The sequence below is a fragment of the Tachypleus tridentatus genome, chromosome 7 (assembly GCF_004210375.1).
Source record: "Tachypleus tridentatus isolate NWPU-2018 chromosome 7, ASM421037v1, whole genome shotgun sequence".
Classification (NCBI taxonomy): Eukaryota; Metazoa; Arthropoda; class Merostomata; order Xiphosura; family Limulidae; genus Tachypleus; species Tachypleus tridentatus.
Genome location: NC_134831.1, coordinates 50,331,950 through 50,350,585, shown reverse-complemented (window position 1 = coordinate 50,350,585; position 18,636 = coordinate 50,331,950). Strand labels below are relative to the sequence as shown.

The following is an 18,636-nucleotide window of genomic DNA, read 5'->3' as shown; positions in this document are numbered from 1 at the left end:
ATACAACAAGCTACAAAACCTTATACTGCTGCACACCATATATTCCCTAAGTCAGGAAAAAAAAAAGGCCAACATTTGGAAGAAACTTGTAACAAAACACAACATTCCAGTAAACATCAAATTTATTCAAAAACCAGGCATAAAACTAAAGTCCATACTATATAAAAACTACACTGACAAACTCAACTTCAACATTATTTATAAAATACAATGCAACAACTACCATGACTTCTTCATTGGACAAACAAGCTGAAAAATAGAAACCAGTTTCAAAAAACAAAAAAATCACCTTCACACATTTTTGAACACTGCAAACCAAGTAAACACAACATAACCATAGAAAACATCCAGATAATAAGTAGTGAAACAAATATAAACAAACACTAAATCAAAGAAGCTCTACTTATACAGCAACTAAAACTAAAATGATTGGTTGGTTGGTTTGATGTTTTATGGCACAAAGTACATAGACTATCTGCACCAAACATCCAGTAAAAAGTTAAAATTAAAGTAAAACTAGTAAAATTCATTAAAGGAAATTAAAGTAAAACAAAACAATGTTTAAAAAAAAAGAAAAATAGCATTAAAACCAATATTTACATCTTGTCTTCAGCAGTAAAAGAAAAACTACAGTAATACAAGTTCCAAAGGACTTTCTGTAGCATAACTGTAATTACCATAACTCACCAAAAAGACTAACAGGTAACTTCAAAAACCACTGTTAGTCACCTGAAGTTGGCCTTTCCAGTTCTTGTTCTGAGTTATTTGACATTATGGCCATTTTCAGAAAGTAAAGTAGCAAAAGTTTTAAAAGACTTGTAGCAAAATTTTAATTATAACTTGCCAGGATGACTAACGGGTAGTTCAAACATCAACGTTAGTCACCTGAAGTTGGCCTTTCCAGTCCAGGTTAAGTTATTTGACATTATGGCTATTTTCTAATTTCAAATCGAAATAGATTTACTTTGATTCTTAAAAGAGAATCACATTAAAAAGGTCTAATGTATAAATTAAAAAACTTAAATAGCATTAAAAAGATTAATGTACTTTAAAAAACTAAAATATTTTCAAGATGGACAGTGTTACCATCATCAATAACATTGTCTAACATTATGGATAAACCTTGAGACAGAACATGTTTAAAATGGTGCCATCATTGAGAGTCGAATGATGGCAAGACAATATACTGTGGCTTATTGTGACCTAAGTGTTACACAGACAATACATTGGTGCATCAGTCCCAAATAAAAGTAAATGATCAGTTAAAAAACTGTGACCAATGCGTAGTCTAGTTAGAACAACTTCCTCTTTCAGATCCTTACGATAGCAACACGGCCAAAGTCCAATAGAGGGTTTTATTTGGAAAAGCTTGTTTTCATGTTGCTCACTCAAAGTCGACTGCCAGCTGGCACAGAGCCAAGCCTTGAATACAGGACCACAGTCCATGTATGGAACAGGAACAGCTGTGATAGTGCCAGAGCAGACAGATTTAACTGCTGTGTCGGCAAACTCGTTCCGGCAAATACAAACATGGCCCTGTATCCAGAAAAACTTGATAGAAGTAGATGTTAAAGATAAATGGGACAGTCAGTTTTGAATATCAGTGAGAACAGGGTGTGAACTTATGTGAAGCGATTCCAGGGTCAATAGAGAACTGAGCGAGTCAATATAAATAGTACAGTTTGAGTACAACTTAGCTTCTATGTGATCCAGGGCAAGACAAATGGTGTACAGTTCAGCAGTGAACACCAGAAACTGTAGAGGGGATTCTGCATGCAACCACTGAACCACTACAAACCATGGCAGAGCCCACAGAGTCATCTGATTTCGAACCATCTGTATAAATAGGAAAAAAAGGATGGTTTCAAAGATATTCAGCAAATAACAGACACAAGTTCCAATCGGGAGTGTCGCTTTACTCAGATAACTTGAAGATAGGTCACACTTGGGGGCTGTAAGAAACCATGGTGAGATGAGATGACCAGTAGATACAGCAATGTTATACAAGAACAGATCCAATTCATCCAATTGCATCTGAATACGAAGGCCACAAGGATAAATGGCAGATCATCTGTTCTGATAAAGAATGGCCCACCAAGGAAGGAAAACAACCCCAGGTGGGATGTTTTGGTAAGAAATGAAGTTTTGAAGCATATAGTAAAGACAGTTGCAAACAGTGGAGGTTCAAAGAAAGTTCATGAGACTGTGTATAAGCTCTGAACTGGAGAAGTGCAGAAAGCCCCAGTGCAGAGCCAAAGTCCTTGATGATGAATGGGGTCCAGCATCTTTACAGCCGAGGTCCTGGCAGAGCCATAGACCACTGATCCACAGTCAAGTTTCAATCAAATAAGAGCACAAGATATCTGTAGCACAGAACATCAATCTGTTCCCCAAGTGGGGAAAAAGAGAACATGGAGGACCTTCAGTGCTCATGTACATTTGACCCATAGCTGCTTGATGTGTGGTATAAAGGTCAGCTTATGGTCAAAGATAAGCTCCAAGAACTTTATCTCACGGACCACAGGCAGTACAACTTCACCAATACGGAGTCAGGATCAGGGTGAATACCCCATTGGTGGCAAAAGTGCATGCAAACGGTTTTAGAGTGAGAGAAATTAAAGCCGTTTGCTGTGGTCTACTTCAGTAGAACAGTCTGTAGCTGCCGTTCAATATACCTCATGTTCAAAGACTGACATGAGATGTGAAAGTTATCGACACAGAGCTCATTTGCAACAGTAAGAGAAAGTAAGTGATGGCATTAATCTTTATATTGAAAAGTGTGTCACTTAAAACACAGTCCTGAGGTACTCCATGTTCCTGTAGAAAACAAGAGGAAAGTGTTGAACCCACACAAACTTAGAATTGCCTGTCCATTAAAAAATTTTAAATAAAAATGGGCAAATGGACACAACTCAAAATGCAAAATGCCATACTTCCATGTTGTATCATAAGCCTTCTCAATGTCAAAAAATATTGATACAAGATGTTGTCATTTGAGAAAGGCTTTTCTGACTGGTATTTCAAGTCAAATCAGGTGGTCCACAGTGGAGCACTGTTGTCAGAACCCATACTGGGTGGGCAAGAGAAGGTTGTTTGTTTCAAGAAACCAAACAAAACAAGCATTAACTATCCTTTCTAAGGTCTTACAGAGACAGCTTGTCAAAGCAACAGGACAGCAGGTTGAAGGAATCTTGGGATCCTTCTCAAGCTTAGAGAAAGGTAGGACAATAGCCTGTGCTAAGCATCAGGAAAAACATTCTCCTGCCAGATCCAGTTGAAATCGATCAGAAGAATAGCAAAGAAAAGCAAGAGATAGATGGCGCATTTCATAGTGTACATCATCAGGTCCAACCAACGTACTGCCAGACCGATGAAGAGCCAGTTTAAGTCCACACTTGTAAAGGGACGATTATAGTCATAGAAAAAATAAGCTCGAAAGGAAAGAGGTGATCGTTCTGCCCAAGTCTTGATAACTGAGAAGGTGGAGGAAGAAGCAGAAGTGCTAGATACCCAGCAAAAACTTTCACCTAGAATACTAGCAATGCTCCGAATATCAGCTACTTTCTGGCTATCAGAGAGTAAGACTGAGAGAAAGACCAAGTGATATTGCCCCCTCACCTTTCAAATCTTGTCCCATATGATTTTGGAACAGATAGTAAGAGGTTGTGAACTTAATCCAAAATTCCTTCTGGCTTTGACATCTTACCCACCGAGCATGGAAAGCAATGGGGTGCAAGAGTGTAGGATACCTACAAAAAGTATCCCAGGCCCGTTTTTGAGCCTTCTGTGCCATGTAGCAGGCAGGATTCCACCATAAACAAGGATATTGTGGAAAACGTGTTGAGGTTTTAGGAATACATTGAGCAGCTGCCTGTATAATACAGTCAGTTACTAATGCTGCACAGTCATCTACTGATGGCTTACAGATAATGGCAGGATCAAGTTCGGCAAGGGCAGTTAAAGAGGGTCAGTTTGCTCGATCCAGCTCCTACCAGGGCACATGGTTCGGGTGGCATCGACCACAGCCAGTCTCTCTCAAAATTATAGGAAAATAATCACTGCCTCGTGGATTATTGTCAACCCTCCATGGAAAGTTAGAAAATAATGAAGGGGAGCAAATTGAGAGATCAATAGCAGTAAATGGCTAACTAGGCATATGAAAATAAGTATAAGAACCACTACTGAAAAGAGAAAGGTTGTGATCAGAGAGCATACGTTCTACAAAATGACCCCTCCCATCAATATCAGCACCTCCCCAGAGGGGATGATGTCCATTAAAGTCCTCCAAGATTAAAAAAGGAGACAGCAACTGTTCAATGAGAGCATCAAGGTCTGATTGATCATAGGTCTCTCCAGACAACAGAAAGAGAGGACAAACAGTGATGGTACGACCCAAGGAAACACGGATGGCTATGGCCAAGACAGGGTGGGCACATGCTGATCACCCAACAGTGACACCCCTCCATCACACAGCCTGTCATTTCTGTACAAAGAAAACAGCCGAAAGGTGACTGTATCAACAGGTTTCAGAAATGTTTTCTGTAAGGAAATACATACAGGATGGTAGGAATCAATTAGTGTTTTGATGTCATCCAGATTAGAATGTAAACCACAACAGTTCCATTGTATCAAGGTGGCCATTTTTATTTATGTGTAGGCAAATTGGGTGGAGAACTTTACTGTTTATGACCACGTCTTTTTTGTTTATTGTCTTTATTCCAGGAAGATCTATCGACCTTCACGGATCCTGCCCTGAGTCGATTGGACAGGTCTTTGCTGTTGGAAAAAGATTCCAGCGACTGAAGACATGAATGAATGATCGTTTTGCATCTTGGGGTGAGAAAAGAAGATGTATTAGAGAAAATGCCCATACCCAGAACAAAAAGAAGTGGATCTTGGGATGTGCTGGAATGTATGTAAGGGACAGAGATGGGTGTTGAAGCTGATTCATCAACTTTACCCATGGAGGTAAAAGACTTTACATTTGATTTGAGAATAATTCATTTCTGCACTTCATTCCACTACTACAGTGGGAGTGCAGAAATGAATTATTCTCAAATTTGCAGTTGACACAATGAGAATCTGTTTCACACTCATATGCATCATGGTCCTTGCCACTGCAACTAGCACACATCAAGGAGCCACGACATGACTTCTTCAAGTGACCGAACCACTTACACTGGAAACATGAGATGGTTTGGAATGTATAGCCATACCATGCAATTAAGATAACCTGCCTTGATGGTGGTAGGTAGACATCATGATGTAAATGTCAGAATGAGGACATTGGTCAGCATCATAATTCCATCTTTGCAAGTGGAGATATGCCTCACTGCAGAAACTCCTTAGGTGAAGAAACCAGCAAGAATCTCTGACTCGAGGATGTTCTTCAAATCCCTCTCAACAATAACTCCTTGTGATGAATTCAAAGTAGCATGAGGTGTAACCTCAATAGGTATATCCCCAATTGCTTCTGAATACAAGAGGGATTCACTATGTTGAGATGTGGATGTTTCCACCAATATGTCATCAGAGTAAAGCTTCTTCACTGACTTTGGAGAGCCAGCAAGCCCCTCTAGTCCCTTATGAATGAAAAAGGGAGACATCTGTCCCAAAGGTTTGTCTGAAAAAAGAATGTTGTATAAGAAATTGAGGTACCACAAATGTAAGAGACGTTGAAGATTGCTGCTCATAATCTTCAAGACATGGTTGTTTACCTATGGACTGTCTCTTCACTATTTTATTAAGATTTTTAATTAGAGTATCCATAATAAAAAAAGGAAAATTTAGGTGCCCACTGACCCCCACCCACCATGGAGCCCTACGAGGGAATGCACTACAATGACAAACAATGACACTGCAGCAATGCCAGGGTTTCATGAGCACTATACCCAAACACCAGCATCATATACAATATCCAAAACATCTGTTGAGGACATCCAACATTGGTACTTGGTTGACCCTAGCCCAAGTGAACTAGCCGATTGACCCAAGGGGGACCACCCCAAAGCAGCCCATCTACAGGAATTCAAGGCCAAAGTGGTGTGTTATTGTGGACCCCTCAACCACCAGGATCCTCACCTCCTCTTCAGGGGTCACCATGCACAGCAAACATGTGGGTGGATGTTTAGATCCCAAAAGAGGTAAATTGACAGAACAGAACCTTCTCTTGAAGGTCCCCTCACCACGTACAGGAATCCACACCAAAATGAAAATAAATATAGAGAAACACCTGTAACACCCCCCACAATCCTGTACCCATTTACACACTTGTCCCTAAGACATATCTTCTGCAACAGTCAGTTGCAAACTCTCTCTATTAACCTGATGATGACTTAAGGTGAAAACATTGTTCTGACTTTATTTTAATTAAAGTGCTAATACCCATACCAGCCATTTTGAGAACACATCCCTTTAGAAATGTTTGTGTGGCATGCAAAGGTTCATATCACACATTACATATCTTTTGACCAGAACTATGCCTGCAACAGAGATCTCTATGATGGACATCAATACCAATCTGACTGAAGGAATTCACTGATGTTTTTTGTTCAAGTTTTTAAGAAAATTTTTTTATGAAAATGCACAACACATTAAAGTGCTTTTAAGATGTAGTCAGTGCATTGTTTCTTGAAACATGGTCAATCAGTGAGAAGTGACAAGAAATATAAATGAATGTCAGTTCAAATCATGTCCCAATATATATCAACTGCTTCTTTGTTTTATTTTTTATTTACAAAGATCTATTTTCTATGTAGTTTTATTTGTCATACAATATTCTAGCATCACTCAAAAAGTGCCTTTATTTCTGGTATTCAAAACCATTACTGCATTCAACTTCCTCCTTATTGCAGAGAGGTTTGTACTTGGGTTTACATTAATGATGCATATGTGGCCTGTACTATCATCAACCACAGTATTCTAACTGTTATCATCTATGTACAGTGTAACATCAAAAAGAATATTTTCATTGGTAAGAGACATCATCACAATGAAGATGTGTGCAATGTCATCCTAAAACTTGAACTTACTCACCATCATCAAGATGAACACATCTTATCTATTGAATGGTCATATGATAAGACTCTCATAGTGATTCTTCTTTTTTGTCAGAAAAACAAAGTGTGTTTTGTTGAATACACTATCACGTTTGTAAAATATTTATGACCACAGTCTGAGCTCAGGATGTATTTTATTTGCCTTTTTCTCCTTTAATGTTTCTTGATTTGTTTAAAGATTAAATGAAAAATAAATATAATAGGACTTCTTTTGCATTCTAATAAAAGAGTGCTCCTTTTGTAGTCTGATGAATGCATGATTTATTTGAAGATGAGTTTTGAAACTTGTTGAATGCTTCTAGTACATATATCACCTTAGGAATGTCTGTACCTGCAGAACACTCAAGTGCAGATTGTCAAAATCTGATTTTAATATCAGTAGATCTTTGGCATATCGGCACCAATCAGATATTTCACTTGGATCACAGGCTTAACCAAAACTATGGAAGTAAAAAAATACCCCATACTTACAGAGAAGTTATTCATTCTTATTCTTCAGGGGCTGAGAGAATAAGTTAAAAAAATGATTTTGTTTTTATTATTTCATTAGCCTGCTCATTCATGGATGTTGTCACCTTGAATAATTCTAAAGTAGCTAAAATTTGTTTCTGACAAACAAGCAATGAAATCACCTTGTTGTACCTCAGCTGATAGCTTATCATTCCAAATTGAAGCATACAGAGTGCCTTGGTTGCTGCTATAACTTAATCAGCCCATGGTCACAAAAAGTTAGCTAGAAGCTATGACTTGCAAAATCATCCTACAAAATCAAAGACCATCTTTTTCTACTTATAGCAAATCAACCTGTCAAACCTTTGTTGAGAGAATTAATGAAAATCTCTCTCTCACACACACACACAAATAGGTACAAAATCAGCAGAACTAACCAATATCTAATCTTGACTCACTAGCACAAATATTTAAAATATCACAAAAGAGAACACTCATACAGAACTTAACAGAAGTGGTTATAAAAAAGTGAAGAATGTATTAATGTTTTATTCAAAAATGAAGAACACCTTAATCTTTTTACTTTGTGATACTGAACAAATGTTAATAACAATCTAATTGAATATACACTAGAAAACTGTAAGCATAAATACCTGTAAAGCAAAAATAATTTAACCTCAGATTTGTTTTTAATTAAGAGTTTATTAAAAGTTATTTTTATACATTTCTATTTTCAGAGAGAAAAACAACTCACTGCAAATCTTGCAAGAATATTGGCCCCAGCTCCTTCACCAAAAGTCACAACATACTTGACCCTGAAAATGAAATAGAAATTTTCATACAAGTAAGTTTCAACTTTACAAACAAGGCTTAAAACCAAGAGCACAAAGTATGCTCAAATCTAATAAATTTTAAAACAGAATCTGCAACTCATTTCAGCAGTTTCTAAATGTCACTTTTAAAAAAGGAGACAGTAAATCAGTAAAAAACACTCAAAGTGAAAATTGTTACAAAATATCATCTTTTTTACAAAGAAAAGCTTAAATAGTCCTGTAGCTCTAGCAGTTCTTTTTAGATACAAGTATGTGCAAGAACCAATGAAACTAGTTAGTGAATAATCACAGATTACAGTGCATACAGTACCATTATTGTTATATATACTATTTAAGCATGTTGTTCGGAAGGTCACTGTGCAGTTTTGTAATCATATTTTATTCAGTCTATTTCAAGCCAACAACTGATAGTGGTGTTTAGAAACAAAATAAGAAGGATCCAGGCCTGTATTGATGCCAACAGGGGTCACTTTCAACATTGTTTATAATTGTCATTCATATTTGCCTCCTGTATTCTATGCTGAAACATGTCTGTTAATAAATATATAAGTGCACAGTGACTTTCTGAACACCCTGTACAAATATACAGTTAAAAAACGTACTTACTGAAAGTAATCAAGAACAGAAACAATATCTTCTGCAATTTGTTGCATGGATGGAAAGGTAAAACTGGAACATAAAGTAATAATATTTTAAAGCCATTTGTATGTATAAGCTCAATTTTATAAAGCACAGAAACTATGCCAAAATTTCATCATATTTGAGTTCTAATCACATCAAAACTTGTATATCAGGAAAAATACCTTTACACATAAATATTTAACTAAAGACATGGGCAAAAGCCTAATGAACTTATTGAACTACTTCAATGTTCTTCATTTACCAGAAACTGATGCTTACCTATGTAATGGTCAAAAATCACCAGATAGACATAGAAATAACTTAATGTTTTCCCAGTGTTTTACAGCATCATGCCTCATAAACACATTCTTCAATCTTGCGTAAATCCTTTAAATCTTATTTTTGTGAAACGTAGGCATAACCATTACAAATAGAAAAGTAGATATCATTTTATTTGATGCTTACAAATTGATGTTTCAAATAAATCTATATAATATGCTTGTCCTCTTATTTATACTTTAATAGAGTAATCTAATTAAAATGAGTAAAATGCACAAATCATATCCCAACATCACATCTACAATAAAAGTCTTGAAATGTTATTTCACCAGTTAATCTTGTACTGCAAAGACAAGTGAACTTTGATAGCCATTGTATAAATAAATCCTATTTCTTCTGTGTTTTTTTTCTTTTTAGTTTTACTTTACTTCAGTTATAAATAAATGTTGTTTACAACTTGCTCTGTTCTCTTATCCCATATAATGGACTAACATAAAAACAAATATACCTCATGTGTTTTAACCATACTAACTTTGTACTTTAAAAATATTTTGCAGGTGGTACTGATATCAAGTGGTATATTTTCTGTTTTTCTACACAGAATGTCACCAACTCATTTACAAAAAATAATAGGTTAATTTGGTCAGGCATTATATGGAAATGAGCACACAACAACCTCCCTTCGAAGAACTGGAGAGCAACATACCCTCCTAACACTGCTGACTCCCTCTGTAATGTAGAGCATGCTAATCATTTTGAGATTAGACAAGAAAAGGCTCACCAGAAGTGGAGAGAATGAGTGGAAACATGAGACAAGGTGTCTACAGAAATAAATTTTCATTGTTGGAAAATTAATTACCAATACAGTACCTTACATTCTTTCACATATTCGCTAAAATCCAACATTGAAACAGTGGAAGGACCAGTACAAAATTTACCAAAACCAGCCCCTTCAGAAGATGCCTAAAGAGAATCCATGGAACATGATAACTTCAAACCTAAGGTCACACCAATGGGAGACTGCACCTCATCTGTACTAGGTAAGGTGTACAATGAAGGCATGTATTGTCAAGCTAGGTGGAAATGAAATTAGTCCAGTTTGGGAAATGGATGTGCCAGATAGTGTAGAATGACAAGAGTGCATTAGACTGTACTTAATGGGTCAATTCTAGGCCAAAACCAGGCAGAATCAGGTGTGTGTCTTTGTATCTGTAGTAACAGTAAAGTCCCAACTCTCTTCATCTCAAAACCAGAAGGCAGAATGATAAAGCAGCATCTCAATCTGCAATCTAGACAGAGTACATATGCAAAACGACTACATAACCAACACCAGGACACTCAAGAACCCAATATCCAAGCAATGAGGGAATACAAATGTGGTGGGTCAACTCCAGTCCAAAACCAGGCAACACGTAGAATTTTTCATATGGTCCACAGTAGGAGGACTTACATTGACTAGTCATGTATTAATTCAACATGAGACTACCTGGGAATCAGCATCCAGGTGATAGAAGGATAGGGAAAAGCTCACTGGAAAGGTAAACTTCATCTGGCAAATTCATCCAGTCCAAAGCTAGGCAGTGCTAGTTATGTGTCTTCCAGACTGTGGTGGAAGGGTACACACCATCTACACCAACACAACTCCTCTGACCCATTCTCAACTAACTGGAAGTGATCACACTCAGATGAAAGTCTTCATGATCCATTATTCCAGTAGATAAAAACTGATAAGTGGCAAGAGCTCCCATACTCTATTAGAAGAAAGGGAAAGAATGCAGTGGGTAGTCCAGAGAAATAAAACACCTTAAGACTTTGCAATGGGTGACCCTGTAAACCCTATTCTGAAAAGAAGACCAATCCCAAGTTATTTAACTAGGACTAGATGGATAGGAAATGATACCAACACTACTTTACCCATGATAGCTCATGAGTTTTTACAGTCTAGAACAGACCTTATTTATGAAGCATTGTGCTGAGAAAAACTCCTGACTAGTCTTGTGGAGCACCTCATTTCATCAGTGAATGTTACAGACCTTAAAGGCTGCAATGTGCAGGTTTAAAGTTAAGCATAACCAGAAATATCTCTTGTCACTGAGTAGAATCCAGAGATGTGGAAACAAGCCACTGTGAGGGGAAGTTATATGTGTGTGTGTGTGTATATATATATATAAAGGAACTTATCCAGTCAGAATTGATAAGTGATATAGAATGGCAAAGAGAGAAAGCTGATATCTGAAAAAAGATGAGACTGCAAAATGATAAGAATAATGTGTGACAGAAGCACGAGGGACAGTCCACATGCCAGCCTACAAAAACCCCACTAACAAATCATGGAAGAGAGCAGCAAGATAGAGAGGAGGGTGTTGAATTTGGTAAGAGGGGACCTAAAAGAGTCAATGTAAATCCACATCCAATGAAGTATAGGTTAAATAAAAACTCCTGTAACCATCCTTGAGGGTAATGTGAGAAACATTAAGGTAATAATAAATTCTACAGAATAAATAGTTGGGAGCATGAACTGAGAAAAGAGGCAGTACAGGCCAAATGGCAATGACCTGCACAGATGGGACAGAAAAAATAACTAAGAATGGAACAATAATATTAGTAAGAAATGAAAGAAAGGGAAATAGGAGTGAAAAAGTGCTTTCCCCTTCATGAGGGAAATTCACAGATATTTTAGAGCAAAAAAAAATGAACAGGATAACAAAGAATATAAGAACTATAAAAAAGAATATTGGAAACATAAATGTTAAACACATCAGATTTTCTATAGCCACAAGCATAAAGAAAGAAACAGGACTTCAAAAAAACAGAATACAAGGAACAAGAGACAAAATATAGAGTGAGGAAGGGTAAGGGCATGAAGAACAATACTCTGGCCAGACAAGAAGGAATGATGGTGATGAAAAGAATGGAAGGACAAGACAGGAGAATACATGACAATGGGAAAATCTGAAAGTATTAAATAAAGCTGCCTTGTAGCCAGCAATTATTGAAAATGATAAACCATGGGTGAGCAGCCATGTAAAAAATCAGATAGTTAAGAAGGGTCGATGGGAAAGGAAAAAAGCATGAAGCAGAGACCAACTATGGAATGTGTGCTATTTTTGTGGACAGACAAGGAGGGTATACAAACAAATAAAATAATAAAGGAAAGAAGGTTACACATGAAGAGAGTATGGAATGTCTCACAAATGACTGGACAAGACCCACACATGAAGCCAGAATGGCAGCATTCCAGATAAGAGAGAGAAAGAAAAGTTGAAAGAGTAGGGAGTGTGAGAGGTAGAAAAAGGAAGAGAAGAGGACCAGAAAAGGTTCAATAGAAGAAACCATGTGAGCTGGCCAATACAAAATAAGCAGAAAGACTTCACACAGAGTGACCAGAATGAAGGACAGCACATAAGGGAGAAGATGAATAGGAGGATAAGCAAGGAGAAATATATTGGACCAGTCCTGAGTGAACAGGACTGCAAGAGCTGAGGGATTATAGAATGGAGACTAGAAAAAGAGAAATATAATGTTGAGATGAGTGGCAACCACTGAAACACTAAAGGATCAAGAGACTACTCCACAGGTAGTATTCTGCTGGGCCAAAAATGACATTCCACTACAAGAATCAGGACACCCAGAATATAACAAACTATTACATGTATATGTAAAGAATGGGTCAAAAAAAAAAAAAAAAACAAAGAGTGAGACCTAGTGCAACTGTGGCAGTTGGTAGAGGAGACAACATCCACAAACCATCATAAGAAAATTATTCAAAGTCTGGCATGCTGCTCAAAACTGAAAGAATTGGAAGGGATGAAACATCAAGAGACCACTGACCTGAACTCAAAGAAAAGGCAAGATACACTCCTATCTCATCAATGCAGCAGCTGGAAACAAATGGACACCTGGATGAGAGGAAGGAAGGAAGAACACCCTCTATAGTATCAAATGTATCAAAAGTGCATCAAGTCACCAGGTTAATGCTTCAAGTAAGGAAGGAGGAAAGAAAATCGAAGACAAGGGAACCTAAGCAAAGAACCAGTGATCATGCAAAGTCCACTGTAGACCTCACAAATGACCACAACATGCAGGATCCTCCTTCACAGTAACACAAGAGGACAGGGTAGGGGAAACTAATCACTCCATGTTCAAGGTATGGAAAAAAACTTCTCCAGGTTGACCAATCAAACTAGACTTGCCACTTCCTTAATGAGAAGATGGATGTAAGAAACTTATTGGGATGATAGCAAAGGAGAAAAAGGCATCTAAGAAATCCATAATGGTCTTCCCAAGACTTGAGATAAAAGACCAACACAGGGTAAGAAACGTTTCCAAGGTAAATCAAGGGAGTCTGAGAAACTGACTAAGACCAGTTGTTTAGCTATGGATATCTTGAGAACCATGAAAAGACAGGAATAAATCCTATAAAATTATAACAAACACATCCAATAGTCTTTACACATTAGATATACTACTGCCATGGATGTAGGCAAAAAACAAATTCCTGAAAGAAGAAAAAGTAATGGAAACAGGAGACAGAGAAGTATGACAGAAAAAAAAGAAAGGGTAAAGCTCTTTGACAGAAATCTCAGGACTAAAAATTTGCCATAAATGGATTACAAAGGTCCATGAACCTAAAGAAACAGGACCCACTGATGCTGAGCCTATAGGACAGTCACTGCAAAGACTGACAGCACTGATGTGTGTGTGTGGGGGGATATTTTTCTATATTGGCACTTATGTTTAATGTTAAAATAATAAATATACAATCAATGTTAAAATCACTACATAATTAAAATCTTTAAAATTTATCCATTAATTGTACATTGTCTTTATTATTGCATTAAGTTTTTATTATTTATTGATTTAAATAAACAGAAAAATACTTATATATTTAACCATATACATCAGTAGTTTGACTGTTACACAGCTCCTGAGTAGTAGTATGTTATAGGATAACATGAGTGGGTTATAGAGAGTATCAAATGAAGGTCAAATAAAGACAGAACTATACATATGTAAAACACAAGAAATAATCATATACATCACAAGTCTTAAACAGAGCTGAAAAACACTTATCATTAGCTTCAACACAATCATTATTTCAAAGATATAAACAATGTTCTATTTTAGTAGTGTATCTATCATATGACATTTCTTGTCTGACTCAAGTAAAGCTTACAAGCATTACACAAAGACTATATTATACTATATAATCCAATACAGAACTTCAGCTTTATAACATGAGCATTAAGAATTTCACTATTAAACTTGAAGCAGCCCTAAACAAACATTGACTCCTTTAATGGAAATACTGACAATGTATCTTATGCTGAACAAGTTCAATAAAATATGTTACACATGGTCTCATTTCCATCATTTTATAGAGTATTTGTTCATGTGAAGCAAAGTGTTGAGTAATTATCATTATTTCGAGATATACGAGGTGAAAGAAAATCATGATACCTTCATTACAAAATTAAAAGATGAAATACCCATTTACTCAAACTCAGGTGTGCAACAGACTTATAATAAAAAACTCTTACAAATATAGTTAATAAAAAACCTTTATCTTAAACTTTTATGCAACAAACAAACAAGTCTACTAATATACAACAATAGTTATACAAAAGAGGTAGAAGTTTTTCTAAACAATGTTTCAATGTATTACATTATACACTAAATTGTTATTTAGAAAAGCATATCTATACATATCTGACTCAACCAATGATGAAGTAAGAATAGCAGAGAATGTTTTACATGAACTCTAGCAAATAAATTTCAGCACTCTTACTCAGAAGGGAGATCAGTTGAATCAAAGCCCTGTCCTGGAACATCCACATGAATAAACAATGATCTAGCCTTGATTCGTGCCATGGATGGATGCTCAATGAAAGAATGAAAATCTGTATCTGTGAAAAGAGAGTGACAATTGCACCTTATTAAACATTTACATACATACAAAGACCCAAGTATATGAACAAGCACTCAATTTTTTTATTTTTCTTTACAAATCAAAGGAAAGATAGCTTTTATGTTGCAACTAATGCAAATTTTTTAATTACACAAATAAATGTTTTGTTAAAATTTATCCACATGTTTTACTATGCAACATATTCTTATAAACAGATTATATTCATAGAGAGTTAACTGAAAATATCTTAGCACAGTAATTCTGTGAATTTGCATGAAGCTCTTTAAATTAACCACTGCCAATTTGAGCTTTTTGAAGTAATACCTAACTGATTTCATTCATCCATAAAAAGAAGTTTAGTAGTGGGTATTTTGTAATGCTAACTTATCATACACATATATATATTCCTTAACTTTTGGATTAACAAGATATTTGACTACTTCATGTAAACTGTACAAAGAAAAAGAGTGCAATTCACCATTTCTAACAAGTACTTTTTCTACTAAATAAACTGACATATAGCTCTACCTCAGTGTTATAATTCCTTCTATAAGTGATATAGAGCTCGAACTAATTTCAGATAAACAATTCCTTCTCTCATTTACCTTCTAACTAAGGTTTTTCAATATATGTTTTACAGAAGTTATAAATGAAAAACACTTGTACTTAAAACCACAATTTGCAGTCTCTCTGGATTTGTTATTCCAGCACCAGTCACTACCATCTATGTTATGTAGGAGTAACCACAAAAGAATGTAGTTCAGGATTAAGAAAAAAGAATAATCAATTAGTATAGCTTAATAAGAAAAAAAAATAGGATCAAAACACCAATGACTTATGTGTGAATATCTGATGTGTTTTTTTTTTTTAACAATATATACTCTTAAGTTTTTAATTTGCTTTCACTACTTTTATATTTATGTATGGAAGTGTAAAGTTTTGTGTAATATATCAGTTTCAATACAAAATGAATATAGAGCACATTCATTAAAGCTAGCCCTTTAAATTCAAGGTTTTGTCCATATTTATAAGTTCTGAATGGAATAAATGTCTCACTAACACCAAAGTAGTATTTTTAATTTTTAATTTAATTTCATAAAAATTTATATTTGTTGATAAAATACAAGATCCAGTGAATAATGCAGGTTATGTTGATAATTCAAGATGGCTTGTTTGTTTGTGGTTAAGCACAAAGCTAGACAATAGGCTATCTATACTCTGCCCACCATAACTATCAAAATTTGTTTCTAGCATTGTAAGCCTGAACACATTCCACTGTGCCACTGCTGGCTGGAAAGGGTTTTAAGATGATTATTTAATATGGTTTAGTTTATATTTAAGGATTAAAAATGACTCCAAACAGCACTTTATTCTTAGTAAATATCACTCCAGCAGTAACTTGCATAAATTTACTACTGTCTGATAAGAGAGAATATATATAAAAAAATGTTTAACTTCTAATGAACAATATTTAGTATTCTTATTTGAACCATCATTTGCTTATGGGCATCCTTTATGTATTAACTAGTAGGTATATATGCCATATTTAACTTGCACTAAGTAATATACAAAGAAAAGCAAACTATTTTTAATTTAAGACCTTACAGCCAATCACAATTTGTTTTCTAACAACAACAAAAATACATGTAATAGTAACCAACATTAAAATGTGACATTAAAAACTGAAAAATGGGAGTTCAGTCATATTAAATACAGTTCAATTGTACATGAAAAAATAAAAGTTTAGATTAACAATAATTGTTACCCAATTTAGAAATTACATGTTCAAAGGTACTTGATTTATTAAATATGAAGAGATGTAGAACCTATTTGTTCTTAATTGTTCAAAAATGAAATGTATGAAATCAATTAAATTAAGACATTTTATTTTATTTTTAGCCTGCAACAGGTTAGTGAAATTACTCTTACAAGCCAAGAAATTTTAATGCCCAGTAACAAAGCTTTACAAGACTCAGTTAACAAACCCTTTTGGTAGAACTCATTACATAATCTTGCAAATATAATATTATAGATTATAAAATATATGTGAATGCATCCATATATATTAAACCCTATCTCAACAACTGATATAAAATGGGTGAAAAAGTACACAGTGACAATCTACCTATTTGATAAATGCCTAACATGTTTGGAAAACATGGCATTTCTCCATTCTTCAATGGTAGAAAGCAAAAAAGGAAAAGTATCATAACACCAACCACACTAATTCTTACATGCAAAGCCAATGAGGCCTTTTGTCAATACCAGGGCTCAGACTGGTTGGTATACATCAGAAGTAGCAGTGGTTTAAGTAAGTTAGTTGTTATTTTTATCAAGTTTATCTTAAGTAATTTATGAACCAGATTTTTCAGAATAAAGATTAATAATACAAGCTAGATTTCTTGTTCCTGAACACCTCAAACAATCACACCATCAATAGGAAAAAAATATGTTAGCAATTCCAAGAATTGCAAAGTGAAAGAAAAAAAGAATATGTTACTATTATTATTATTACATTGGTTGATCAATAGCCAATATATTCACAAACACAGTAATACCAAATGGGATCTCCAGATTCCAATAAGACATGTGGGATTGGCTAATTTGGGAATTTAGTTAGGGGCACTTATTGTTGCAAAACACTGTTCTGGGAGGCTGTCTAATGTCACCTCACATACAGAACAAGCTCCAAAGTACTAACCAGCATAGAACCTAGTCAATAGTTCCAGAAGAGAAAACCTTAAGCCAATAAACTGTGTACTCTTCCATAAACTTCGGTATACTAGAAGGGTTGCTCAAAGAAACCACTAGTAACAGCAGTGAACAAAGAGTGTCATTTGACTGGTGTAACTTGATGATTGGCAAATCCCTTACATATTAGCAGTCTACAATCATCTTAGATGAATCAAATTTCAAACAATTCACATCTTCTAGATGCAAGTGGATCTAAACAAAAAAAATTGAGCTTTTGACTAGTTTTATTCACAAACAATTATCAAAGACAAATTTCAGAGTCACAGTTTGCAACTTCATTTGGTATGGTGGTAAAACAAGTTTATATTCATTCCAGATTCTTTCAACTCTGCAGAGGGTACATTCCATTCTACAAGATAAATTCTTCCACTTATATTTTGCACATTTACTGTCCTACTCTCTGCTTTTGAAAAAAAAAAAATTATAGCTGACTGTTGCTGAATAATTCAAAACTAAATTCAACTGTAAAGTATACATGTCTAGTTTTATTTATTAAACTGTTCCTGTTCTAATGCCCATGGCCCGGCATGGCAAGGTGAATAGGGTGCTTGACTCACAATCTGAAGGTTACAGCTTCAAATCCACATTACACTAAACATGCTTGCTCTTTCAGCAGTGAGGGCATTATAATGTGATGGTCAATCCCACTATTCCTTGGTAAGAGAGTACCCCAAGGTTTGGCAGTGGATGGTGATGACTAGCTACCTTTTCTCTAGTCTTAACACTGCTAAAT

General features: G+C 35.4%; 1 protein-coding gene across 1 annotated transcript in view; it reads right to left on the bottom strand.

The window, feature by feature from the left end:
• The window catches only part of LOC143255635 (uncharacterized protein ZK1073.1-like), a 58,609-nt gene that overhangs the window by 16,157 nt on the left and 23,816 nt on the right, over window positions 1–18,636 (bottom strand). Inside the window, exons 4-6 of the mRNA XM_076511603.1 lie at window positions 15,030–15,147; window positions 8,948–9,010; window positions 8,263–8,323 (exon numbers count right to left, since the gene is read on the bottom strand). Coding sequence (XP_076367718.1) covers window positions 8,263–8,323; window positions 8,948–9,010; window positions 15,030–15,147 — 242 coding nt within the window. The remainder of the gene's footprint in view (window positions 1–8,262; window positions 8,324–8,947; window positions 9,011–15,029; window positions 15,148–18,636) is intronic.